The sequence below is a fragment of the Bos taurus genome, chromosome 7, assembly GCF_002263795.3.
Source record: "Bos taurus isolate L1 Dominette 01449 registration number 42190680 breed Hereford chromosome 7, ARS-UCD2.0, whole genome shotgun sequence".
NCBI classification, from domain to species: domain Eukaryota; kingdom Metazoa; phylum Chordata; class Mammalia; order Artiodactyla; family Bovidae; genus Bos; species Bos taurus.
In genome coordinates this window covers 15,658,167-15,685,366 of record NC_037334.1, presented here as the reverse complement: position 1 = coordinate 15,685,366, position 27,200 = coordinate 15,658,167, and the positions used below count along the sequence as shown (strand labels likewise).

Sequence of the window (27,200 nt, the reverse complement as noted above, 5' to 3'; positions counted from 1 at the left end):
ACTGACATTACGGCTTCCCATCCCTGGCATACAGCAGGTGCTCAATAAATGCTGCTGGAGTGAATGAATAAATAAATGAGGTGGAAAGGGAAGCGGGGGCAAGCTTATGGGGCACATAAGGGAGTCTGTAGGCCACAAGGAGAAGCATGGCTCCTTCTCAGGGCAATGGGGAGCCACAGCAGGCTTTAGGCTGGGATAGGCAATTTGAAAAATTTCTCTTATTTGTAGGGGCCATCTTTTTGTGCCTTGGGACCTTATCAGTGAAAGTATGTACGTGCCTAAAAGAGAACCCCTCATAGGATTTCCCTGGTGGTCAAGTGGTTAAGAATCCACCTTCCGAGGATTCGGAGGATTCCAGAGGACGTGGGTTTGATCCCTGGTCGGGGAACTAAGATCCAACATGCCACAGAGTAACTAAGTCCCTGCACTGCAACTGCTGAGCCGAGTGCCACAGCTAGAGAGAAGCCAGAACAAATATCCTGCATGCCGCACTTAAGACCCCACAGCAGCCAAAAAACAGAACAAAGCAAAAACAAACAAAAAAAAATTAGAAAATTATTTTTAAAAAAAAGAGAGAGAGAGAAACCCTCAGGGAACTTCCCTGGTGGCTCAGTAGCTAAGACTCTGCACTCTTAATCCAGGGGGCACAGGATCATGTTCCAACTAAGACCCAGTGCAGACAAATAAATAAATATTAAAAGACAAAGAAGAAGTCCCCTCAGAAGGTAAAGGAAACCCATTACAAATCCATTACATAGGATACAGTTATCAAAATATTTTAAAAATATTTGTCTATTTATTTGGCTGCACCAGGTCTGATTGGTGGCATATGAGGTCTTTGACCTTTGCAGCAGCATGCAAGATCACTAGTTTCGGCATGCAAACCCTTATTTGCAGCACGTGGGATCTAGCTCCCTGACCAGAGATCAAACTGGGGTCGCCTGCACTGGGACCATGGAGTCTTAGCCACTGGACCACCAGGGAAGTCCCTTAAAATTTGTTGAATTGTGATGGAATTTGGGCATCTTTGCTCACGCATTAAATAGCAAGAGAGATCCAGTGGCAGCTCCAATGACTGCTATCGTTGGAAGCAGGGGCAGGCCTGAGTATGCATTTTTCCCCTCCAAATTCATGGATCCCCCTGAATTCTATTTGCAGAACTCTTGGATGTCTGGGAGCCCTGGAGGAAAATTCCCAGACATTGGAATGTGACAAGAGCACCAGAAATGAGCAAACTGGACAGAAGTGTCACTGGGAGGGATAAGCAGGGGTTACCAGGGACAGTGGATACATGTCCAGGCAGACAAGCGTCCGGCGGCTTGACCATCTGTTCAAAGAAAAACAGGAAGCCTGTGGCCTGCCCCTCTGGCTTCCCTGGGCCCAGCCTTTGTCTTTGTGACTTACACTCCCAAGGCAGTCCTGGACACCCTGAGCCAGCTCCCTGCTTCCTTCCCCGACTCCGGAAGTGGCAGGAAAAACAACCCACTGAGGCAGCATCTCCCAGGTTCTGTGCTCTCCTGACACCATCTCCTGGGCTCTGAACGTGGGCCCCCAGGATCAGCTCTGAGAGTAACATCCCCGTTGCACAGGTAAGGAGGCTGAGGGCCAGACAGCCCCCCATCCCCCACCTCTGCCAATCCATGTGGCCAAGCCGGGGCCGGAATCCAGGTCTCTTCGGACTCCAAGTATTGCCTGTGACCATTCCTACTTCAAACTCACCACTGTATAGTCAAGGAACACTGCTCAATGTTATGTGGCAGCCTGGATGGGACAGGGGTTTGGGGAAGAATGGATACATGTACATGAATGGCTGAGTCTCTTCGCTGTCCACTTGAAACTACCACCGCATTGTTAATCGGCTATACCCCAATACAAAATTAAAAGTTTTTTTAAAAAATAAGTTCACCATTGACTGTGAGACACCTTTTCATTCATTCATTCATCAAGTGATTCACCAAATTGCCAAAATGCATCTGAAGAATCGAGCTTCCCAGGTGGCTCAGTGGTAAAGAATCTGCATGCCAATGTAGGAGAAAGCCGGAGATATGGGTCCAGTTCCTGGGTTGGGAAGATCCCCTGGAGGAAGAAAAGGCAACCCACTCCAGTATTCTTGCCTGAAAAACTCCCACGGGCAGAGAAGCCTGGTGGGCTATAGTCCACCAGGTCGAAAAGACTCGGACACAACTGAGCAACTGAGCACATACATTTGAAGAACCACTGGAGCAGTTTCCCGAATATGACAGACCCGCCCAAAAGTATGGATTTGAGGCTGGTGGCTGTTTCTCTTTGCACCTTGGTTTCCTGCCCCTGTGGCTGGTGACCTGGGGTGATGACACCACCTCCTGGGATGACTCCAGGGCCTATACACAGCAGGTGGTCAGGAGATGCTTGCTGAATGGAAGTTCCCTGTACCCCTCTTTCCCAACCTGCCCTTATCAGCTTATCCCCCTACACCCCTCCCCTTGTGGCAAAAAGGTTCTCTGCCTGTGGGCAGAAGACCTGGGGGCAGGAACTAGTGTCCTGGTTGCACCATTCCTGCTGTGGGCACCAGAGGGCAGTGGGCACCCACATTCAGCCTCCCCCTATATGCCCCCAACACCCCTCAGTTTGGAAAGTTGAGGAATTAACCAAATTGATCTCAGCTTCCCTGGTGGTCCAGTGGTTAAGAATCTGCCTGTCAATGCAGAGGGTGTGGGTTCAATCCCTGGTCCAGGAAGATTCCTCATGCCACAAGGCAACTAAGCCCCAGTAACACAACTACTGAGCCTGTGCTCTAGAGCCCGGGAATTGCAACAAGAGAAGCCTCCGCAACGGGAAGGCGGCACACGGCAACTAGAGCAAGCACGTGCGCAGCAACGAACACCCAGCGCAGCCAAGAATAAATAACTAAGTGAAAACTTAAGATGAAAAAAGGAATTGAACCCCCTGCCATCAGGCTGCTTTCTCCCACCACACTGAAAGAGTAGGCACCAGGCGGCAAGGAGGCATCAAAGTCCTCTGGCCACTGGATCCTGTACCACTCTGTCTCATTCATTCTCTTATACAGCACCTACGGTATGTCCAGCCACGAGCTAAGCACTCAGGACACAGCAGTGAATAAGGTAGAGAGAAGTCCTTGCTTTTACAAAACTGACACTTAAGGAGGAGAAACAGATACCGTGGAATCAGGCAGTTACAACCAAGAGTCATCAGGGCTGTGAGGGGGAAAGCAAGGGGCGGGGGGCGCTGAGGAGGCCCTGACCCAACTTGGGCAGGGGAGGGAGGTGATCAAGGAGACCTAAAGAATGGTTTGAAGTTCTTTCAGGTAAAGATTAGGGGAAATAGTGTTCCAGGCAGAGGGTACAGCGTGTGCAATGGTCTGGAGGCAGCTGGTTTTGACCCTGGCAAAGATAGAAGCAAACGTATTACAAAACAACGCTACAATGATTCAAATAGTGAGGTCCTGGAACAGGCATTGAGCAGCAGATCAAGAGAACAGAAGAAAGAGAGACAAATATTTATGGAGCGCTGACTGTGTACCAGGTGCTGGGGAACTCAGACATGAATTTTGTTGTTGTTCGGTAGCTAAGTTGTGTTTGACTCTTTGCAACCCCATGGACTGCGGCACACCAGGCTCCTCACTATCTCCCAGAGCTTGCTTAAACTCACGTTCATTGAGTCAGTGATGCCATCCAACCATCTCGTCCTCTGTCGTCCCCTTCTCCTCCTGTCCCCAATCCTTCCCAGCATCAGGGTCTTTTCCAATGAGTCGGCTCTTTGCAACAGGTGGCCAAAGTATTGGAGCTTCAACTTAAGCATCAGTCCTTCCAATGAATATTTAAGGTTGATTTCCTTTAGGATTGACTGTTTCGATCTCCTTGCTGTCCAAGCGATTCTCAAATCTTCTCCAGCACCACAATTCAAAAACATCAGTTCTTTGGTGCTCAACATTCTTTTTGGTTCAACTCTCACATCTGTACATGGCTACTGAGAAAACCACAGTTTTGACTCTACAGACCTTTGTTGGAAAAGTGATGTCTCCGCTTTAGGCATGGATAACGCAGGACAGGGCTTCCCTGATAGCTCAGTTGGTAAAGAATCTGCCTGTACTGCAGGAGACCCCAGTTAGATTCCTGGGTCAGGAAGATCCACTGGAGAAGGGATAGGCTACCCACTCCAGTATTCTGGCCTGGAGAATTCCATGGACTGTACAGTTCATGGGGTCGCAAAGAGTCGGACACAACTGAGCGACTTTCACTTCACTTCACCTCAACACAGGACAGTGAAACACACTGTGATCGGGGCCATGACGGGGGAGGCATAGGCAACCGTGGGGGCAGGGATGTCCTCACTGAGACTCAAGGGATGAAGAAGGGATCAAACAGACAAGGTGTGGGTGGAACAGCATCCCAGGTGGAGGGAATAGCATTGGGAAGCAGCGTGAAGACAGCTGGTCTTCAGTTTCACTCCATCTCTCACATAAACATTCAACTTGCCTGCAAGTCAGTCTGCCCAGAGCCCACCCACTTCTGGGCCATCTCCACAGCCCCTCCTCAACTCAGCCCAGGCATCTCCCACCTGGGCCAGTGCGGTCCCTCCTCCCAGGTCTGCAGGTTGGCACCATCAGACCCCACTATCTGTTCCCCAGCATCAGCCAGAGGAGGCTGAAGTCCCCACCAAGCTTGGCCTCAGTATTTTTTTTTAATATTTATTTTAGTTTTGGCTGTGCTAAGTCTCTGCTGCTGCATGTGGGCTTTCTCTGGTGGTGGTGAGTGGGGGCTACTCTCCAGCTGTGGTGGCTTCACTTGTTGCGGAACACGGGCTCTAGGGCACGCAGGCTTCAGTAGTCATGGTACATGGGCTCCGGAGCGTGGGCTCATTAGTTGTGGCACATGGGTTTGGTTTCTCCACGGCATGTGAGATCTTCCCGAATCAGGGATCAAACCTGTGTCCCTTGCGTTGCAAAGAGGATTCTTAACCACTGGAGTACCAGTGAAGCCTGGCCCCTGTTTGAGCAGCTGCCAGGGTCCAGTCCAGCCTGGTGGTACCTTGAAGAGGACCCGCCTTGCCAATCAGATCTGGTTGGCATGGGGGTGGGCAGGTTGCTGGGGCAAGGCCTTTATTGGAGGGATCTGGGGCTTCCCTGATGATTCAGTGGGTAAAGAATCCACTTGCGACATAAGAAGAGATGCAGGAGATTCAGGTTCAATCCCTGGGTTAGGAAGATCCCCTGGACAAGGTAATGGCAACCCATTCTATTATTCTTGCCTCAAAAATCCCATGGACAGAGGAGCCTGGTGGGCTACAGTTGAAAAGGTTGCAAAGAGTTGGACATGCCTGAGCAACTAAACACACAAGTCCAAGATGGTGCACGAGTCAACTTCCACTAGACACTGAGCCTCAGTACACGCTCACTGTAACACAACAGTAAGCTAAATGACACACCCCAGGTGCCATGACAGTTCCAAGACCGACCATCAGGGTCAAAAAGTGGGTGGTGGCCTGCTTCCTGGAAATTCCCACCTCCTTCCCCCAAGTAGCTAGATGCTCCTCCTGCTTATTAGCCTATGAAATTATCCACCCCTCTAAAAACTGACAACCCCATCCCCTGGTCCCGGTCTTGCCTTCTGAGATGGCTCCTACTCTGTGGACTGTGTTTCTCTCTAAATAAACCCACTTCTTACCTATCACTTTGTCTCTCACTGAATTCTTTCTGCGAGGAGGCAGTGAGAACCTGAAGTTCTTTAACTCCTGAGACCAGGTGTGTGATCTCAGTTAAAAGATCGTGGCTTTCAGTCCCAATCTGTTATCTGGTTTTGCTAAGGCAGGATTCATAGTCCCATCTGGCCCCTGCGTGGAATCAACTCCTACAAGGGCCTGGAGCTTAGTACTGACCACAACCCTCACAGAGCAGACAAGGAAACAGAGGCGGAGTGGTTGAGAGATTTATCGTGGGTCACACAGTGTGAGCTGGATTAGAACCTGACTGGTATTTATCTTTTTAAAAAAATATTTATTTATTTATTTGGCTGCGCTGGGTCTCAGCTGCAGCACACTGGATCTTCAGTCTTTGTTGCAGGCTCTTTAGTCGTAGAAAGGGGAAAACGTAAGTTGCTCAGTCGTGTCCGACTCTTTGCAGCCCCATGGACTATACACAGTTTATGGAGTTCTTCAGGCCAGAATACTGGAGTGGGTAGCCTTTCCCTTCTCCAGGGGATCTTCCCAACCCAGGAATCAAACCCAGGTCTCCCGCATTGCAGGCATATTCTTTACCTGCTGAGCCACAAGGGAAACTCAAGAATACTGGAGTGGGTCGTTGTAGAATGCAGGATCTTTAGTTGCCTCATGTGAACTCTCAGTTGCAGCATGTGGGACCAGTTCCCTGACCAGATATTGAATCCAGACCCCCTGCATTGGAAATGTGGAGTCTTAGCCACTGGACCGCCGGGGAAGTCCCTCAACTGGTATTCAGAGAAAAGCACTTAGGAGTCAGGCTCCCTGGGCCACAGATCTGGAAGGACAGATCTGAAAATGATTCACTCGGTGAAATAGTCTCCTCATCTGTACAAGGGGTATGTGACAGCACCCACTTGTGCGGAGGGAAACAGCACATACAAAAGCCCTGAAAGAGAGCTGCGCCCTAAAGCTTAGAGCCAGGTGGAGAAGGTAGGCAGCCGGGGTGGCGTGATTATGGGAGACAGTGGGAGGAGGGAAGGGCAGGCTGATGTCGCGATCAGAGCCAGAGCCTTTGTGGGCCACAGCGAGGACTTTGGCTTTTACTCTGAATGAAGTGGGAGCCATGAAGGAGATTCTAAGCAGAGGAGGGACCTGATTCCAGGGTTCACTGGCTCCTTCTGACCATGGAGGCGTGAGGGCAGGAGCGGGGGACCAGGTAGGATGAGGCCTGGGCTGGGAAGAGGCAGAGAGGAGTGGAGAAACCTGCCAGTCTTTGCTCACCTTCCTGCTTCCAGCCCAGCAGCTCCCAGCAGCCTGAAGGCAAGGCAGGGACTTTAGCCTGCCAGACTGCAGGTTGTGTTGAGGGTGCGGTGAGGCAGGGAGTGATGGGTGGGGTTACACCCGGCGCCTCCCAACCCACAGTGGCTGGACAACTGGGGCAGGTGTGTGGGCTGCTGACACGCTTGTGCACACACCACAAGCCAGGCTGTGCCCTCAGGAGCCTGGGGCTACATGGCAGGGCTACAGTGTTCCCCCACCATCCAGGCCCCCCTCCTGTGGGCTCAGGATCTGACACTGATCCACTGGGCAACTGGGGCAAATCACTGTTTCTCTGGTTGTCCAATCACTAAGTTGTGTCCAACTCTTTGCGACCCCATGGACTGCACCACGAGAGGCTCCTCTTTCCTCCACTATCTCCTGTAGTTGGCTCAAATTCATGTCCATTGAATTGGTGATGCTATGTAACCATTTCATCCTCTGCCTGTTTCTTTGGGCCTCATCTGTAAAAGGGAAGGGCTATTGCCAGCACCCATTCGCAGGAATGGGCTTCCCTGGTAGCTCAGTTGGTAAGGAATTCACCTGCAAGGCAGGAGACCCTGGTACAATCTCTGGGTTGGGAAGATCCCCTGGAGAAGGAAAAGGCTACCCACTCCAGTACTCTGGCCTGAAGAATTCCATGGACTATATAGTCCATGGGGTCTCAAAGAGTCGGACTGAGTGACTTTCAGTTTCATACACAGGACTGGAAACAGTACGTGCAAAGGCCCCCAAGGTACAGCTCATCCCTAGTCTGATTCAGTCCCCAATTCTACCTAGGACATTTTCTGACCAGGGCTAGAAGGGCCTTCAGAAGGAGGCCCCTGTGCATGCAAAGGCGGAGAGGTGAGCAAGAAGCTGGATATGCAGATGGTAAATGAGGGCTGGAGAATTCCTCTAAGACTGCTGCAGTGGGACCAAGACAGGAACCATTGGGGAGAGATCTGAGACCACATATTGGCCAAGACGTCCCCACATCCTCCTTCCACCGGAGGCGGCCCCATGGCGCAGCCTCCCCAACTGGCTCTCGCAGATCCCACCACCAGGTCCGGTGTCACATCCCTTAGCAGGCGCCTCGGAACCTGGCTGGACCCCTCTGCCTCTCTCACCACAGCCTGTGCTGTGCTAAGTCACTTCAGTCATGTCCAACTCTTTGCGACGCTACAGACTGTAGCCAGCCAGGCTCCTCTGTCCATGGACTCTCCCAGGCAAGAATACTGGAGTGCGTTGCCATTTTCTACTCCAGGGGCTCTTCCCCCACCCAGGGATCCCACCCGCAGTCTCTTGCCTCTCCTGCACTGGCAGGTGGATTCTTTACCACTTCGCCACCTAGGAAGCCCGTGCCTCAGTTTTGTTCAGTCGCTCAATCATGTCCAACTCTTTGCGACCCCATGGACTGAAGCACACCCCACCTCCCTGCCCCTTATCATCGCCCAGAGTTTGCCCAAGTTCATGTTCATTGCATCGTTTATGCTGTCCAACCATGTCATCCTCTGATGCCCTCTTCTTCTGTCCTCGATTTTTCCCAGCATCAGGGACTTTTCCAATGAGTCCTCTGTTCGCATCAGATGACCAAAATACTGGAGCTTCAGCTTCAGCATTAGTCCTTCCAGTGAATATTTAGGGTTGATCTCTTAAGATTGACTGGTTTGATCTCTTTGCTGTCCAAGGGGCTTTCAGGAGTCTTGTCCAGCACCATAGGTCGAAGGCATCAATTCTTTGGCCTTCTGCCTTCTTTACGGTGCCTCAGCTTACTCATCTGTAAAATGGAAGAAACAATAGGTCTCCCCAGACTCCACCCCAGTTCACCCCCTGCCCCACACATGAGAACTACAGGGCTTTGCTTAATAAACGCTGGAGATGATACTTATGGTACTTATAGTGATTTTAGCCAGAGGGCAGAAAGAGCATCCCCAGGGGAGGGAGTCAGAGACCCCCGCCCCAGTCCCTTGTCTTCTCCTCCCCTGCCCACCTCAGAGCCTCAGTTTCCCCAGCTCAGCCCCGAGGGCACGAGGGCGGCCCGGGGGACCCGCGCCCCTCCGGCCGGCAGGGGCAGCACAGAGCGGCCCGGGACACCCGGAAGGGCCCCGCCCCCGGCCCGGCCCCGCCTAGCCCGGGCTGCCCAGAACCGGGAGGCGCTGCGGCGGCGGCGTTCACGGCGGGGACGGTGCGCGCGGCGGCGGCGGCGAGGCCGGCGGCTGGACGCGCGGGGCGCCATGGCGGCCGCCGAGCGCCGCGCCTTCGCGCACAAGATCAACAGGTAGAGCGGCCGTCGGGCCCCCTCCCGGGCCGCCCCCACGTGTCCGAGCCCCGCCCCGGGGCGGCCCAGCCCTCCCCCGCCTGGGCGTCCCTCATTCAAGCCCCTTGGGTCTTCGCCCGGTCAGCCCGCTTCCTCCGGCCCGGGGGGCGCAGGCGTGGGGAGGTAGGGAGGGCGGCGCGGGTCGGGACTGGGGGTCGTGTCGGGGCTGCTGGCGTGATGGTGGCGGAGGTCCGCCCTCGGAACCGGTGGGACGCGTCGGGGTGTGTCCGGGGGCCTTCCTGGAGGAGGTGGCTCCCGCGCTTCCTCACCAGCTCCTGGCCGATTCCCGGCCCTCGAACCCCGGGGCGTGGGAGTTGGGGGGCTCTTTCCGTCCCATCTGTGCCTGGTGTGGGGCGGGAATGTATCAGGCGCCGGAATTTGGGGCCGGGATGGCGTTCCTGGCAGCTCTTGAACCCCCTCGGGAAGTTTCCCGTGCTCTCTTCCCCGCCAGGGTCCCGTGCCCAGTTGTCTGGGGCGGGTGGGGGGTGGGGAAGGGGACAGCTGTGGATGTCCCCCCGCCCCCAGCCCTGCTTCAGGCTCTCCTAGCACCGCCTGGACGCGCTGGAGATGGATGGGTGATTGAATGGAAGGAGTGGGGGCTGGGGACAGAACCAGCTGGTGGGCAGACGGGGGAGGGGACGGGCGCCAGGCGCTGGGGAATCCGTTTCCCTGGCCACTGGAGACTGTAGGAGACTCGGCCCGGGGAGGGGGATGTCGGACTCTCTGGGGCTGAAGCGCCTCCCCCCACCACTCTGGTCTGTACATCCAGCAAAGCATTCAGAATCTGCTGGGGGCAGGGAAGCGGTTCTCTTGTATTAGTGCGTGGGCCGGGACACCCTGTGTGTCCAGCACTGCCGTGATGGAGACACCCCGGAAAAGAACCCACCCTTGGGGGCAGATACAATGGGGCAGACAGAGGAGAAGCCGGATAAAGTAGATTACATGTTAGTGGTAAGCAGTATGAGGACATACCAGGCAGAGATGGGAGGTGATGAGTGTGAGGACTACTTTAGACCTAGGAATCAGGATCAGGAAGGCCTGGAGAAGAAGATGACAAGTAAACAAAGAGCTGAAGGAGATGAGGGAGGGATCCATGCCCGGATGTGGGGGGAAGGGCATGTGCAAAGGCCCAGGGGCAGGAACCGGTGGAGTGTGTTTATAGATATCTGCTGCCAGCTGGGCTTCCTTGGTGGCTCAGATGGTAAAGAATCCACATGCAACGTGGGAGACCTGGGTTTGATCCCTAGGTTGGGAAGATTCTCTGGAGGAGGGCATGGCAACCCACTCCAGTCTTCTTGCCTGGAGAATCTCCATGGACAGAGGACCCTGGTGGGCTACAGTCTATAGGGTCGCAAAGAGTCAGACACAACTGAGCGACTAAGCACATAGCAGGTTGGAGCAGAGTGAGAAAGGGGCTGTGGGAACGGGTTGTACAGGGCTTGTGGGTTATGGGGAGGAGTTCAACTTTTACCCTGGGTGAGGTGGGAGCCATGGAGAGTTCAGAACAGGGGAGGGACGCTGTGACCTGGTGTCTGGACGCATATCAGTTGGGCGGTTTTTACGTTCTGCTATCTCTGTGTCTGAATTGTCCCTCTGTCTTGGACCTTCAGTGTTTCTGAGCCTGGGGAGGTTATTACTGTTTCTTTGCCACTCAAGTCCCTGTGTCCCTGTGTCCTTGGGTCCTGGCTTCCACTTGAGTGGAAGCAGAGGCCCTGGGTTTTGCCCTGGGAGATGGATACTGTAGAGCTCAGAGTAAGAAAAGCAGAACAAGATCTTGGGGCTGCCATGTTGTCGTCATTAGCTGTTAAGTCATGTCTAACTCTTTTGCCGCTCCATGGACTGTAGCCCGCCAGGCTTCTCTGTCTATGGGATTTCCCAGGCAAGAATACTGGGGTGGGTTGCCATTTCCTTCTCTGGGGGATCTTCCCAACCCACGGATCAAACCTGTGTCTCCTGGATGGCAGGCGGATTCTTTACTGATGAGTCAGATTCTACCCCACCAGGGAAGCCCTGGGGCCCTAGTGAACCACAAACAAATGGCTCAGGCCATCCTCTGACAGGGTCTGCAGAGCAGACACCCAGGTGTCTACATGCTGAGACCTAGGCCTGTATTCATCTCCTTGTTCACTGAGATCATTCATTCCACAAATGCCACAGGAACCTGCATGTTAGACTGTCCCCCAGGTTCCTAATGAACAGGCTCATTTAAAACAAAGATTTGGAGGGACGACTTAAAAGTACAAACTCATAGAGCCAGTGGTTAGGACTCCAGGCTCCCACTGCAGGGGCATGAGTTCAATCCCTGGTCTGGAACTAAGATCCTGCAAGCCATGTATCCAGATAAAAAAAAGTGATGGTCATTGTCACCATTCCAGGTTGGATTTTAAAGAATACAAGTGAAAAAAAAGAAAAAAAAACATGTCGCATACAGTACATTTGTCCGTATTGTTTGTGCTCAGTTGTGTCCGACTCTTTGCAACCCTATGGACTTCAGCCCACCAGGCTCCTTTGTCTGTGGGATTCTCCAGGCAAGAATACTGGAATGGCTTGCCATTTTCTTCTATAGGGGTTCTTCCTGATCCAGGGATCGAATCCACATCTCTTGCATCTCCTGCATCGAATTGTCTCCTGCATTGGAGAAGGATTTACCATTTGAGCCACCATGATGGATGATATGCGTTCAGAAAAATGCCAAGTTTAAAAGAGTAATTATGAAACAAATTCCAGGACTTCCCTGCTGGCCTACTGGTTAAAACTCTGTGCTTCCGATGCAGGAGGCACGGGTTTCATCTCTGGGCAGGGAACTAAGATCCCACATGCCTTGCAGTGCGACCAAAAAATTGAAAAAAAAAAAAAAGAAATGCCATGGAAGAAGTCACTTGGATCAAAACAGGGGCTGTCTCTACCTTCCTGAGCCTTCCCACTCTAGCCGCTCTCCCAGGTGATCTGCACCTGGTTCTGCTCCTCAGGGAGCTACCATGCTGGTGGCTGCTACTATCATTTCCCCACTTGCATTATAATGTCTTCATTTAATTTGGCTCCCTGTCTGCTCTGAGTTGGTTTTGCCTGTTTAGAACATCCCATAAATGGAACCACATGGAATCTCAAGTCCTCTGTGGCAGCAAGATGTCAGGAGAAGGGCTCATCTGTGTTGCTGCATATAGTCAGACGCATCCCTTTTCATCGTCGCATACTTTTCCCTCTGCTTGTGTATTCTCCACCTTCAGTCAAGGAACTTGTGAGTTGTTTCCCTTTGAGGTTGTCATGATCAGAGCTACCGTGAACATTCTTGGCCATGTGTTTCCGCCTGAGTATCTACACCTCAAAGTGGAATTGCTGGATTGGCATGTTTTCAACTTTGCTTGTTCGTTTACAGATGGTTTTCCGAAGGGATTCCCCTAGTAGCAGATAAGAATTCCTAATCCTTGGTGGCATTCATATTATTTGCCTTTAAATTTTGCCAGCACTCATATTATTTGCCTTGCCAGCACTCACTGTTCGCCTTTAAATTTTTCTGCCAGTCCAGGAGGTGTGTGTATAGGGTGGGATATGAGGAGGAGTCTCTTCATGGTTTTATTTTTCGAATTTTATTTTTGGCTGCACCACGTGGCTTGTGGGATCTTTAGTTCCCTGACCAAGGCTTGAACTCATGCCTCCTGCAGTAAGTGCAGAGTCCTAACCACCGAACCACCAGGGAGTTCCCATTTATGTGTGGTTTTTTTTCTTTAAGATTTTAAACATTTATTTACTTATATTTATTTTTGGCTGCGGTGGGATCTTTGTTGCTGCTTGAGGACTTTAGTGGTGGCGAGCAGAGGCTGCTCTCTAGTTGCGGTGCTCTGGCTTCTCATTGCAGTGGCTTCTCTTGTTGCAGAGCACAAGCTCAGTAGTTGTGGTACACGGGCTTAGTTGCTCCGCTGCCTGTAGGATCTTCCCAGATCAGGGATTAAACCTGTATCTCCTGCACTGGCAGGAGGGTTTTTTGTTTTTTTTTTTTTTATTACTGAGCCACCAAGAGAGCCTTATAGTTTTGTGTTTATTCATTTTCTTCCCTCACTTTTTGCAGACTTATGTCAAATTCCAAGGCTTATTGTCATTCTTATTTCTGGTTTTATCATCCTCCTTCCCTGTAAGAGTAGACCTCTGTTAATCTGACCAGCCCTAGGGGGAGGTCCCGGAGAAGGCAATGGCACCCCACTCCAGTACTCTTGCCTGGCAAATCCCATGGACGGAGGAGCTTGGTGGGCTGCAGTCCATGGGGTTGCTAAGAGTCAGACACGACTGAGTGCCTTTACTTTCACTTTTCACTTTCCTGCATTGGAGAAGGCAGTGGCAACCCACTCCAGTATTCTTGCCTGGAGAATCCCAGGGACAGGGGAGCCTGGTGGGCTGCCGTCTATGGGGTCCACAGTCTCACACGAATTCCTAGTGATGCCACTGCTTCCTCTTTCCCCTCTGAGCACCTCTTAGAATCACATCAGGTTGTCAAGTTTTCACCTTAGAAAGATGGATCTCATCAATCAAATTCTGAGACCCGTTCCTGAGAAAACCCACTAAGTTCAGCTCAACATTTTGCCTGCTTTTTTGTAATGTGGTCCATGGGGACATCCGAAGCACATCTGATGTGGGAGTGAGACAGAGGAGTGGGTAATGACTCCAGGTGAGGGTCCTGAGCATCCACAAGGGTGGGCTGTGCTTGGTGAGACACAGAGGATGGTGGGAGGGCAGGGTATCTGTGTGTGTGTAAGTTGCTAAGTTGTGTCTGACTCTTTGCAACTCCATGAACTGTAGCCCGCCAGGTGCCTCTGTCTGTGGAATTCTGCAGGCAAGAGTATTGGAATGGGTTGCCATTGCCTTCTCCAGATTCTCTGTATGGGCCCGGTTAATCTATATAGCATAGATTTGAAGATTTGTCGGGGTTCAGATGGTGCTGAAGGCCGAGACCGGATGGGACCGCTCTGGGGGCAGGTAAAGGGCAGGTGTTCCACAGTCTCTGTTCTTGGCTCTGCTTCCTGTCACGGGCATCGTGGCATGCCTAACGCTGAAGGACTGTGACCCCCAGCTGACCAGGGTTCCATTCTGGGCACTGCTGTGTGACCCCGGGTGCCTCACGACCCCTCTCTGAGCCCCACTCACCTTTGGTTTACAAAAGCAGGTCAGAAATTCCAGTTTCCCAGGATGCTCTTTGAGGCAATGTGGTGACAGCAACTCTTAATTAAGCACTTACTATGTGCCAGGCCCTATACTCAGAACAGCTCGATAAGAGGTGGGTACCAGGGTGGCACAGTGGTAAAGAATCTGCCTGCCAACGCAGGAGATGTGAGACACATGGGTTCTATCCCTGGGTCAGGAAGATCCTCTGGAGAAGGAAATGGCAACCCACTCCAGTATTCTTGCCTGGGAAATCCCACGGATTAGAGGAGCCTGGTGGGCTACAGTCCATGGGGTGGAAAAAGAGTTGGACGCGACTTAGCGACCAAACAACAGATGCCACTAAGCCCAGAGGCCTGGAGAAGAGGTGTCGTTCACCCAGGCTCGCCCAGCTCCAAGTGCAGAGCTCTGTGGCTCGGTGAACTAGTTCCCGTGGCCATGCCATTGTGGACTCAGTGGGTTCCCACCCTGGGGCACTCACTCCAAGGCCAGTGACCAAATGAAGCTGGACGTTCGGCCCCCGCTCCCCTCCCTGCTTTGCAGCAGCAGCTGCAGAACAGCTGGGCCCAGGGCACAGACAGGTTCCCTGTTCCAGCATCTTTTGTAAATCACCCCCAACCCTCTGTGCCCAGGCTTCCCGAGTAAGCGGCCAGGACTTGGGGAATTTGAGGACAAGTCTCTGGTGGCTCCGAGAGAAAAGAACCTGCCTGCAATGCAGGAGACCTGAGTTCCATCCCTGGGTCAGGAAGATCCCTTGGAGAGGGAAATGGCAACCCACTCCAGTATTCTTTCCTGGAGAATTCCATGGAAAGAGCAGCCTGACAGGCTACAGTCCATGGGGTCACAAAGAGTTGGACATGACTGAGCGACTAACACTTTCACTTCCCCTGATTTTTAATATCCTTTGAAATTCCTGCAAGCTAGTCTTCCCTCTTCGCCTCCCACCCCCCATCCAATAGAAATAGTTGACACAGAAAATAAATAGAATCCAGGGTCAGAGAAAGAAGGAGGCTGCCGTCTCACATCGGAGACCCCACGTTGAATCAGGGTCGTGGTCGAGTTCTGTTTGACCCACACAGATTTGAATTCAGAGGCCTCCAGGCTCCGCTGAAGCTCCCAACTGACCCCACCCCCACCCACACCTGTCTTACCTGGGCCCACCCCGCACATCTATCTCACTGATGACACATGGGCCACATTTGCAATCCTTAGCACTTTTAATTTCTTTTTGTTTCAGTAGTTTAAAAAAACATTTATTATTGATTTCTTTGGCTGCACCGGGTCTTACCTGTGGCACTCAGGGTCTTTAGTTGCTGCATGTGGGATCTTAGTTCCCCAACCAGGGATTGAACCTGGATTGGGAATGTGGAGTCTTAACCACTGGACCCCCAGGCAGTTCCAGGCATAACTTTTTTTTTTAATTTAATTTTATTTTTTAACTTTACAATATTGTATTGGTTTTGCCATATATCAAAATGAATCCGCCACAGGTATACACGTGTTCCCCATCCTGAACCCTCCTCCCTTCCCTCCCCATACCATCCCTCTGGGTCGTCCCAGTGCACCAGCCCCAAGCATCCAGTATCGTGCATCGAACCTGTTCTGGCGACTTGTTTCATATATGATATTATACATGTTTCAATGCCATTCTCCCAAATCATCCCACCCTCTCCTTCTCCCACAGAGTCCAAAAGACTGTTCTATACATCAGTGTCTCTTTTGCTGTCTTGTATACAGGGTTGGGCATAACTTTCTATTAAGCAGATTTCCAAACAATGAGAAAAGAGTGATTGAGGCCTGAATCTCCCACAGTTGCTTTCTTGATTTTAAGAGACACTGAGGCCCAGAAAGATTATCCCACCTGCCCAAAGCCACACAGCTAAAAGATAAGGGGCTTTCCTCAACTTACGGTAGATTTAGGCAAGGTGGACTGAGAGGAGGATCAGAAAAGATGCACTCATTCCATCAAAAAAAAAAAAAACGTTAATGGGAATTCCCTGGCGTTCCAGTGGTTAAGACTTGGCACTTTCACTATCAAGAGCTTGGGTTTGGTGGAGGAATTAAGACCCTGTAAGCCGTGTGGCATGGCCAAAGAAAATAATTTATTGAGCATCTACTGTGTGTGGGGTCCAGTGCCGGGGCCTTCATGGGGACAGCACAATCCTAGTCTTATTTGTACAAAGCCCTCGGGGAGCAAGGGTCTCCAGGCCCAGAGCACAGAGTCCAGCCTCAGAGCCTTGGCACTCAACTGTTCCCTCTGCCTGGCACACTTTCCCCCAGATAACTGCATGGCTGTCCCTTCCTACAAGCTCAGCTGAAGGAATTGAGAGTTTGGGGAACCCCTTCCCCTACTGGGTCTGTTCCCAATTCCTTCTCCTCCTTCCCCTCCTCCTTCCCCCATGCTGGCTGTCTCTCCCCTGTGGGTCTTGCCCCTTGACCCTCAGTCTCTGCTGTGACTGAAGGCCAGTGCGGATGCAGACGGCCCAGGAAGGTTACTGCACTGACCTTGGTGGCTGGGTTGTGCTCCAGGAGTCATGCTGGCCTCTTACACACCGTCAGCCTCAGTCTTAGACCCCGATAGGGTGTGTGTATGAACACCAGGCCCCCTGCTCAGCTCCACTGCTCTGTGAGGGCAGGGCAGCTCCAGATGGGGAAACTGAGGCTCAGGGGCAGAGTGACTTGTCTAGCAAGGGTGGAACGGGGCTCACCTTCCTGATAAGGGGTTGGGGGGCAGAGATCCCCTAGATGAGGACGTGGAGACCTTTCTGCAGATCTGGGAGCCTGTCCTGGTGGGAAGAAGAAAGAGCGGGGATCAGTGACCCCCAGGCGCTGCCCAGCCGCAGCCCCCTGCCCCCCTTATCTGTGCTTGGAAGAGGAAAGGGGGTGATGTGTCTGCCACAGCCTTGGGGGCACCCATGCTGAGATCTATGCATCCTGGATCCTGGGTTCTCTTGGCCCGTGGCCGGATTTTTTTCTTTCCACAGCCTGGCTTTTCCTCTCCTAGCATGAATCTGTGGGCCCCAAAGCCCCAGTTCCCAGGACCCCGCTGCCCGAGTTTTCGCGCCCTCTATGGTCCCCTTCCTGTCCCCGCAGGACAGTGGCTGCCGAAGTGCGGAAGCAGGTGTCCCGGGAACGCAGCGGCTCTCCCCATTCCAGCCGGCGCTGCAGCAGCTCCCTGGGGGTGAGTGTTTGGGAGGCGCTCCCCTACCCAACCTGCTGTGGGGGAGCTGGGGCTGGGAGGGGCCCAGCTGTGGCAGGGGAGGGGGGTCCCAGTCCTGGCCCAGCACTGTCGCATTCCCCATTCCCAGTGAGTGTGATGGGGAGCAGGCTGGTCCCCCTCTGCAGGGAGCAGCCCCGTGGGTGGTCAAGGGGGGAGAGGTTCGGCCCCCACCCCCCCTCCCCTGTGCCCACACCTCCTGCTGTCTAGACTGGACCACCCAGCTGGGGATGCTGGGGAGGGAGGTCTGGGGAATGGGCTGCTGCGGCAAGGGAGGAGGTGGGGCTCTCGCCCCCAGGGCCTTAGGAATTGTCTCTTTCTTTGCTACAGTCCACAGGCCTTTCCTTCCACCAGGAGTTTCCTGCCCTTCCAGGCACAGGGTGTGATTTCCTGCCTGGAAAGAGGGGCCCGGCCCAGCTGGGGTGGGGGTGGAGTGGCTGAGGTCACTCACTGTCCCCTGCGGCTCCTCCAGGGCCCCTCCCACCACTCCTCCCACCACTCCAACACCCTCCATGGCTCCCACCACCCTCTTGATTGTTCGAGGCCAGCCCAAGCCCACACTCAGCCTCCAGCCCCCAACCCCGGGGCCCAGGTCACAGCCACTTTGCTCCACCTCAGGTCCCACTGACCGAAGTTGTTGAGCCCCTGGATTTTGAGGATGTGCTTCTGAGCCGGCCGCCGGATGTAGAGCCTGGGCCTCTCCGGGATCTGGTTGAGTTTCCAGCTGATGACCTAGAGCTACTGCTGCAGCCCCGGGAATGCCGAACCACGGAGCCCGGTATCCCCGAGGACGGGTGGGTCAAGCCCCACACCCTCCCTATCTGTATCTCCACACTGCCTCTGTACCCCACATCAACAGTCCCTCTCCCACCAAGCTCCCGAGAGCCCTGAGTTCAGCTTCTGGCTTGGCTCTGTGACCTTAGACAAGTCCCCTTCCCTCTCTGAGCCTTTACCTCTATATCCCTGAAAAAGACAGAAGGACAGGCCACTGGAAAGATTTAACACTGGGTCCTGCTTCTGTGTGGGGCTCCTTGATGGCTCAGACAGTAAAGAAACTGCCTGCAATGTGACAGACCTGGGTTCGATCCCTGGGTTGGGAAGATCCCCTGGAAGAGCTCATGGCAACCCACTCCAATGTTCTTGCCTGGAGAAGCCTATGCACAGAGGAGCCTGTTGGGCTACAGTCCATGGGGTTTGCAAAGAGTCGGCCATGACTGAAGTGACGGACGCTTTCGCTTCTCTGCTTTTGTTTACCCTGATTGTATTTTGTGCAGAAAGATGGATGCCCAGGTGAGAGCTGCGGTGGAAATGTACACTGAGGACTGGATCATTGCCCATAGGAGGTGGGTCTGACTCGGGGGCAGCTCAGGGTAGAGAGGCCAGGTCTGAGCCCAGAGGAGCCCGTTGTCTGCCACTGTCGCTGCTCCTCCTGGTTATGCGCCCACTGTCCCTGCAAGGGTAGCTGGACTTCCGCGGCGGCGCATCCAGGGGATGGATGGCCCTGCAGGCATCACGGGGGCCTTGCGGGTGTGTCAGTCAGCACCTTGGGGAGCCCTGGGGAGCCCCCATTTCTGCTACCCTCTCATCCTCCTAGATACCAGCACCTGAGTGCGGCGTACAACCCCATCACCACGGAGACTCAACGGGAGAGGCAGAAGGGGCTTACCCGCCAGGTCTTTGAGCAGGACACTTCTGGGGATGAGAGGTCCAGCCCCGAGGACTCGGTGAGGGAGCCCTGGCAGGGGTCACTATAGGGGTGGGCGGGTGGAGGGGTGTGCACCGCCTGCCTGAGGCTTCAACTCTAAATCCTTTGTGATGGGCAATGACCTGAACAGCGCTCCAGCCCCACAGGAAATCTATCAGCCCTGTAACTGAAAAGTTAAGAATCATAATTATCAGCATTTATGAGCTTCTTTTTTTTTTTTAAGTTACCCAGTCATGTCCAACTCTTTGTGACCCCATGGACTATAGCCTGCCAGGCTCCTCTGTCCATGGAATTCTTCAGGCCAGATACTGGAGTGGGTAGCCATTCCCTTCTCCAGGGGATCTTCCCAACCCAGGGATCAAACCCAGGTCTCCCGCATTGCAGGCAGATTCTTACCATCTGAGCCACCAGGGAAGCCCTATTAAGTGCTTGGTGTATACTAAATGTTTTATACTTGTCCTCTTTTCATTCTGTGAAGCAGGGAAACACCCATTTTGCAGATAGAGAAATTGAGGGGGCTGTTCCTTGGCGGTCTAGTGGTTAGGATTCGACGCTATCACTGCTGTGGCCCGGTTTTAGAACCTGGTTGCAAGGAACTGAGATCCCACAGGCTGCCCAGTGCAGCCAAAATTCAAAAAAAGAAAAAAGAAACTAAGGCATGCCTGGCTTAATAGAGGGCTTTCATTGGCCTGCTGAGGTTTGAACCTGTATTTTGTCAACCAATATTTATTGAGTGCCTACTTTTACCAAGAATCATATAAAGAAATACTGTTATTGTTTCTAGTGTTATCTGTTTATGAATGTAGTTGGGGAAACTGAGATCCTTAGCTGTTGGGGTTAGAGACCCAGGGTCACAGAGCTGAGCTGGGATTTAAAGTAGGGTAATCTGCTTCTGGGGGCTTTCCCAGTGGCTCAGCAATAAATAACCCGCTTGCCAATTCAGGAGTGTGGGTTCAATCCCTGGGTCTCGAAGATGCCCTAGAGGAGGAAATGGCAACCCACTCCAGTGTTCTTGCCTGGGAAATTCCATAGACAGAGGAGCCTGGCGGACTCTAGTCCATGGGGTCACAAAAGAGTTGGACCAACTGAGCACCTCAACACCAACAAATCTGCTTCTGACCAGAGCTGAGTCTAGAAGGTCTGGCAGATCCTGGGCTAGTAACAACCCCAGTGAGAAGAACTCTCCCTTCCCTGGCAACAGTGAGCAAAGTCCTCAAAGGCTCTCATTGGCCCAGCCCAGACATACCTGACTTTGCTGTGTTCTGATTGACCAGACAAGGGTCATGTGATGCCCAGACTGGGAAGTAGCCTTCCCAACCATAGTAAAGGGTGACACCCATTTTGCAGATGAAGAAACTGAGGCATGGCAAGCTTGGTAGAGGTCCTTCACTGGCCAGCTGAGTCTTGAGCCTTAATTTTTTCAACTGGTATTTTTTGAGTGTCTACTTTTACCAATAATAATCATATCTCCAGACAGAAGTTTCTAGAAAGAAGGTCAGCAAAGCCCTCAGGTGACCCTTGTCATGGTGACCTTAGCCCCTGGTCCTGAGCATGTGCATTCTCTACTGGCAGGATGACCCCCGACACTCCTCAGGCTCCCTGGATGACACCCCACGAAGCAGTGGTGCCTCTGGCATCTTCGACCTGAGGAACTTGGCGGCAGATTCTTTGCTACCCTCACTCCTGGAGCGCGTGGCCCCAGAGGACGTGGACCGGCGTAATGAGGCATTGCGGCGGCAGCACCGGCCCCGCGCCCTGCTCGCGCTCTACCCCGCACCCGACGAGGTGGGTGCCCGCTCAACTGCACAGCCCCTGGGATCAGTACACAGCCAATTGACATGTATCCCTGTGTATGATCCCAGTGAGATTTCCTGGGTGCCTAATGTATACCCTGCATTTCAATTCAGTAGCTCTTACTGGATTCTCCTATATTGTATACCCCTGTATTTATCCAGGCAGCATTTATTGGGAACTTACTATATGCTGCTGTATTTACTCAACCAATATTTATTGTATGCCTACTGTATAGTCTTTAAACAAACAGCATTTAATCAACCAGCATTCATTAAGCACCTGTTATATATGCCTGTGTTTATTGGGCACTCACTGTGTTGTTCAGTCTCTAAGTCGTGTCCAGCTCTTTGCGACCCCATGAACTATAGCTCGCCAGGCTTCCCTGTCCTTCACTATCTTTTGGGATTTGCTCAAACTCATGTCTACTGAGTTAGTGATCCAACCACCCCATCCTCTGTAGCCCCCTCTCCTCCTGCCCTCAATCTTCCCCAGCATCAGTGTCTTTTCCAATGAGTCAGCTCTATTTAATGACTATTATTTATTGTATATCCCTTTATTTTTATCTACCCAGCATTTATTGGGCTTTTACTATATACTCATATTTATTCCATCAATATTCACTGTATGTCTACTGTATAGTTTTCTATTTAAACAGCATTTGAGCAACTAATACTTATTGAGCATCTGTATATATCCAACTGACTTTTATTAAGCACCTAGTATATACATCTGTGTTTTAATTCAGCGATTCACTGAGTGCTTGCTGTATAGCCCTATGATTATTCAACCAGTTCTTACTGGGTGTCTAGTATGTATCACTATGTATGTCTAGTCAGCATTAATTAGATATTTTCTGTATACATCTATGTTTGTTCAACCACATTATAGTAGGTACCTACTACATACCTCTATTTATCCAACCAGGATGTGTGAGTGCCTGTTGTATAGCAGCCACTGGGGATACAGCCATGAACAAGATAGACCCAGTCCCTGCCCTCTGAGTTCAGTCTAGTGGAGAAGAGACCTCCCTACAGGAGATGACAACCCAGAGTAGTGCCATGATGAGCTGTGTGTCATTGTCCCTCAGGGCTTCGCAGGTGACACTGGTGGTACAGAACCTACCTCCCCGTGCAGGAGATATTAAGAGATGCTGGTTCTATCTCTGGGTCAGGAAGACCCTCCCCCGCCCCCCACCAGAGGAGGGCATGGCAGCCCACTCCAGTATTCTTGCCTGGAGAATCCTAGGGACAGAGGAACCTGGAAGGCTATGGTCCGTGGTGTTGCAATGAGTCAGACACAAGTGTAGCGACTTAGCACACACGCACGCACATTGTCCCTCTCACAGCCCTCCGTGTCCCAGCCATGGGGCCCACTGCATCAGGGCCTGGTGAGGACCTGGAGTGTCAGATACCTCTGGGTGAAGGAAGGCTTCCTGGAGGAAGTGCCAGCTAAACTGTGACCTGCTGATGAGCAGGTATTGACCAGGCCAGGAGAAAGGGAGAAGGAGGGCATTCCAGGCTGGGGGAACAGCATGTGCAAAGGCTCAGAGGCTGGGGACTGAAAGCTTAATCAGGCTGAGGGTAGAGCTGGTCTCAGGCCACACGTTCCAGCTGCTCCCTGGAGGATGGGTCCCAGCTGCCCCTTTGGCTCTTGGCAGGATGAGGCTGTGGAACGTTGCAACCGCCCAGAGCCACCGCGAGAGCACTTCGGACAGAGGATCCTGGTCAAGTGTCTGTCGCTTAAGTGAGTGTGCTGATTCGTCCCTCCCTTCAGGCACGCAAGGGGGGATCCTGGGGGGATTACAGTGAGGCATACAGTCGGCGTTCACTATGCGAGCCAGGCCATTACTGTGTGCAGCCCTGAGACCATAGACTTTCAGGCTGGGAAATAAGACTTCTTTCATTATTCAAAGCCACTAACCCTAAGTTCCAGTTGAGTGCCAGCCTCAGCTCTCAGCCTTCCATGTTTATTTTTTCTTTGTATATTTATGTGTGTGTGTATTTTTTATTTAAAAAATTTTAATTTATTTTAATTTTTAAAAAACTTTTGCTGTGCTGGGTCTTCGTTGCTGCACTGGCTTTTCTGGTTACGGCAGGCAGGGCTGCTCTCTAGTTGCGGTGCATGGGCTTCTCCTTGTGGTGGCTTCTCACCTTGCAGAGCATGAGCTCTAGGTACACAGGCTTCCGTAGTTGCAGCACTTCGGCTCGGTAGTTGTGGTGCACAGGCTTAGTTGCTCCGGGGCATGTGGGATCTCACCATTCTAGAGATCAAACCTGCGTCTCCTGCACTGGCAAGCAGATTCCTTACCACTGAGCCACCAGGGAAGCCCTCCACGTGTATTACCTCTGACCTTCACCGCAACATCATGTTGTGGGTTCGGGTGAGAAACTGAGGCTAGGGAGGTGAAGTCATTGTGCCCAAGATCACAGTGACTTGTGAGGCCAGAGTCTGGCCCTCGCCCAGTCTGCAGCTGGCACCCAGGCTAGAGGGGGCGCTGGTGACCCTGGGCCTGGCTTCTCGCCGCCACAGCCCCTGCACATCGGCCCTGGGGAGCAGCCAGAGTGCGTGGGAATGGAGCGGAACAGGATGTGGCCTTGGACCCAAGCCCGGCCCTGCCCCTCCCTACCCTGAGTTCCTGCCTGGATGGGGGCAGGAAAGGGAGGCCCCATCTGGCCTGAGGCCGTGGTGGGCTGCCTGCCTCCAACACACAGGCTGGGAACCAGCTCTGTAGGCTCATTCAGTCATTCAACCAACAGTGAGCGCCTGCTGTATGCAAGTTGTATAACTGGGATGACCACATGGGGCTCCCTAGGTGGGGAACACAACACACACAAAGGTCTGGAGAAAGAAAAAATGAGGCCAAGAGGTGGGTGGGTTTGCTCCACGCAGGGCAGTGGTGAGCCTCAAATTTTAAGTTTTTTTTTCTTTTTCTTTTTGGCTGTGCTGGGCTTTGTTGCTGTGCCCTGGCTTTTTCTAGTAGCATCGAGTGGGGGCTACTCTCCAGTTGTGGTGCTCAGGCTTCTCATTTCGGTGGCTTCTCATTGTGGAGCATGGACTCTAGAGCGTGGGCTCAATAGTCGTAGTGCACGGGCTTCGTTGCCCCGTGGTGTGTGGAATCTTCCTGGACCAGGGACTGAACCCATGTTCCCTGCATTGGCAAGTGGATTCTTATCCACTGGACCACCAACTGAGGACAGACCTCAGTTTCCCCTTTTGCAAAATGGGACAGGCCTTTCCTACAAGTCCTTAGATGGTGCTTCTTTGTGACCCAGTGGGAGTCAGATGCCCTCCCCTCCCAGTGCGCTGAGGCTGGGCTGGACCTCCAGAGGGAGAGGGCATATGGAGATGAGAGGGTCAAGGTCAGCCCCTGCCAGAGAGCCCCCATTCATTGCAGGTTCGAGATTGAAATCGAGCCCATCTTTGGCATCTTGGCCCTATACGACGTACGAGAGAAAAAGAAGGTAGGAGCCCCTTTCTTCCCCTTCCTCCCACCCGCTCCTCTTCCTTGCTGCAGGTGATGGTCTTCCTGGGGGTGGGGGCTCAGCTGTTTCTTGTGCCCCTAGATCTCAGAGAACTTCTACTTTGACCTGAACTCGGACTCCATGAAGGGGCTACTGCGGGCCCACGTCACCCATCCTGCCATCTCGACCCTGGCCCGCTCTGCCATCTTCTCTGTGACCTACCCTTCGCCTGACATCTTCTTGGTCATCAAGGTATACTGACTGCGGCTGGCAAGGGGTTGATCATGGTGAAGGCCACAGGTGAGGTCCCTGCTCTCATAGAAGAAGACATGTCTCCAAGAATGGTGATCAGGGCTGTCATGCAGGAAGCCCAAGAGGAAGCCTGAGCCCACAGGGAGTTTCTGAGTGAACCCAGGTGGGGAGAAATCACCAAGGGCTTCTTGGAGAGGTGACAGCTGAGCTGGCACCCATGAGTAGGCAACCTGGGGAGAAATGGCATCCTGGCACATGTGGGTAAACATTTAAAATGGGTGTTTTTTTTTTTTTGGTTGAGTTTTTCAGTTTATTAGGGGTGGGAAAACTTAATTGGCACATGGTTTGGGATTTTGTTTCCAGGAGTGAGCTCAAATTTCCTTTCCCAAAATGTTCAATTAGTTTTTGATCAATTAATTAATGACATTAATTGGACACCTTAAGGCAGGCACTGCTTCCAGTCAGTCAGGCTCCACAAGGATTCTGGCCTTTGCTCCTCACAGCCCAGGGAGGTGGGGGTTGCCATGGGGCCCATTTTACAGATGGGGAAACTGAGGCACAAAACCCAGAAGGAATGTGCTCAAGGTCCCACAGCCCCCAAGTGGTCAGGATTGGAGTACAGGCCCAGAGCCGTGCTTGGAGTGGACTTTGCTTATACTAAGAAATAAAGATGTAAATATGGGAGGAAAAATGGAATCTTGGCTTTGGGGGCAGGGCTTAAATGGTGGGACGGGGGCAGCTAGTTACGCAGGCTGACAGCTAGCACTCAGTCCAAGGGATATGGGAGCCATGGGAGGTGTTGGAGCGAGAGCCCTAGCTGGGTGGAATGTTTGGGAGATGGTGAAGGTCATAGAGGTTGGGAGTGAGGTGGGGAGGTTGGGGTCCTGGCAGCACCTTACTGGGCTTACCCGCCCCTCAGCTGGAGAAGGTGCTGCAGCAAGGAGACATTAGCGAGTGCTGCGAGCCCTACATGGTGATGAAGGAGGTGGACACAGCCAAGGTGAGCGTGGGAGGCCAGGCGGAATGTTGAAGGGGTACCCCCGCAGAGCAGATCCTGGATTCAGCAGGCCTGGGACACTGAGCTTGTGGGGGGCGGTGTGTGTCGGGGGTCTCCTCCCAGAACAAAGAGAAGCTGGAGAAGCTACGCCTGGCGGCTGAGCAGTTCTGCACCCGTCTGGGCCGCTATCGCATGCCCTTCGCCTGGACGGCCGTGCACCTGGCCAACATCGTGAGCAGCGCCGGGCAGCCAGACCGAGACTCAGACTCAGAGGGCGGTGAGGAGGCGGGACCGACGGGCCAGGGGCGGAGCTACTAGGGTGATGAAGGGGCGCCCTCTGCTGGCCGGACTAGGTACCAGGCCTGAGTCTGCAGTGTCTTGGCTCCCCGCACCCTTCATTTCTGTCCCTCTCCATCACTGTCTCCACTAGAGCGCCGACCCACCTGGACCGACCGCCGCCGTCGGGGACCCCAGGACCGGATGAGTAGTGGGGACGACGCTTGCAGCTTCTCTGGCTTCCGCCCAGCCACACTAACCGTCACCAACTTCTTTAAGCAGGTGTCATGGCTGGGGGCGGGGGCAGGGGGCCGAGAGAGGCGGACCCCACGCACATCCCCATTTCCCTCTTGCGGCCGCACGATCGCCGGGGATCCCCAAACCTCTCAGCCCTGGTTCACTGGGGCGGGTTCGTGCAGGAGGCTGAGCGGCTCAGTGACGAGGACCTCTTTAAGTTCCTGGCTGACATGCGGCGCCCGACATCCCTGTTGCGACGCCTGCGTCCCGTGACCGGTGCGTCGTGTGCCCCATACATGAGACGTGTCACTCATGTAGTCACTCAAACCCGCATCTGCTGTGCCAGATCTTGGTGACCATGATAGACAAAGCCCTGACTTCGGGGGTGGACCTTCCAGTGGGGGCCAGAGATGAGAAACAGAATAAATACGACAGGTAGTGGGTCAAACCGGGAATGTGGGCAGAGCTGATCAAAGATGGGAGGCAGCAACGGGAGTTGAGGGTGACTTCCCGCCATAGCACCTGAAAGATGGAGCCACCAGAGGGCATTGTGGGAAAGTCAGAGCCCTGACCTGAGCTCGGAGTGTGTGTGGGGGGGGAGGGGACCCCAGCTGGAGACTGCGAGGAAGGTGCAAACTGGCTCCCCCTCTCTAGCCCAGCTCAAGATCGACATTTCCCCGGCCCCCGAGAACCCCCACTTCTGCCTCTCCCCGGAGCTGCTTCATGTCAAGCCCTACCCAGACCCCAGAGGCCGGCCCACCAAGGAGATCCTGGAGTTCCCCGCCCGTGAGGTCTATGCCCCCCACACCAGCTACAGGTACAACCTCTGGGGCAGCCGG

At 53.2% G+C, this 27,200-nt stretch overlaps 1 protein-coding gene across 6 annotated transcripts in view; it reads left to right on the top strand.

Moving 5' to 3' along the window:
* Nucleotides 1-9,096: 9,096 nt before the first annotated feature.
* DOCK6 (dedicator of cytokinesis 6) overlaps nt 9,097-27,200 on the top strand; it is a 47,510-nt gene continuing 29,406 nt past the window's right edge. For 5 of the 6 annotated variants that reach the window (XR_003035351.2, XM_024994004.2, XM_024994003.2 and 2 more), the window contains exons 1-14: nt 9,097-9,232; nt 17,516-17,603; nt 18,258-18,433; nt 18,914-18,982; nt 19,234-19,363; nt 20,917-21,129; nt 22,796-22,881; nt 24,533-24,599; nt 24,702-24,851; nt 25,771-25,851; nt 25,972-26,125; nt 26,279-26,406; nt 26,544-26,637; nt 27,016-27,178. Coding sequence is in view for 5 of the 6 variants with exons in the window: in XM_024994004.2 (XP_024849772.1) it covers nt 9,189-9,232; nt 17,516-17,603; nt 18,258-18,433; nt 18,914-18,982; nt 19,234-19,363; nt 20,917-21,129; nt 22,796-22,881; nt 24,533-24,599; nt 24,702-24,851; nt 25,771-25,851; nt 25,972-26,125; nt 26,279-26,406; nt 26,544-26,637; nt 27,016-27,178 (1,643 nt within the window). In the remaining variant the exon portion in view is untranslated. The remainder of the gene's footprint in view (nt 9,233-17,515; nt 17,604-18,257; nt 18,434-18,913; nt 18,983-19,233; nt 19,364-20,916; nt 21,130-22,795; nt 22,882-24,532; nt 24,600-24,701; nt 24,852-25,770; nt 25,852-25,971; nt 26,126-26,278; nt 26,407-26,543; nt 26,638-27,015; nt 27,179-27,200) is intronic. The other variant, NM_001192166.2, reaches the window with a different exon arrangement.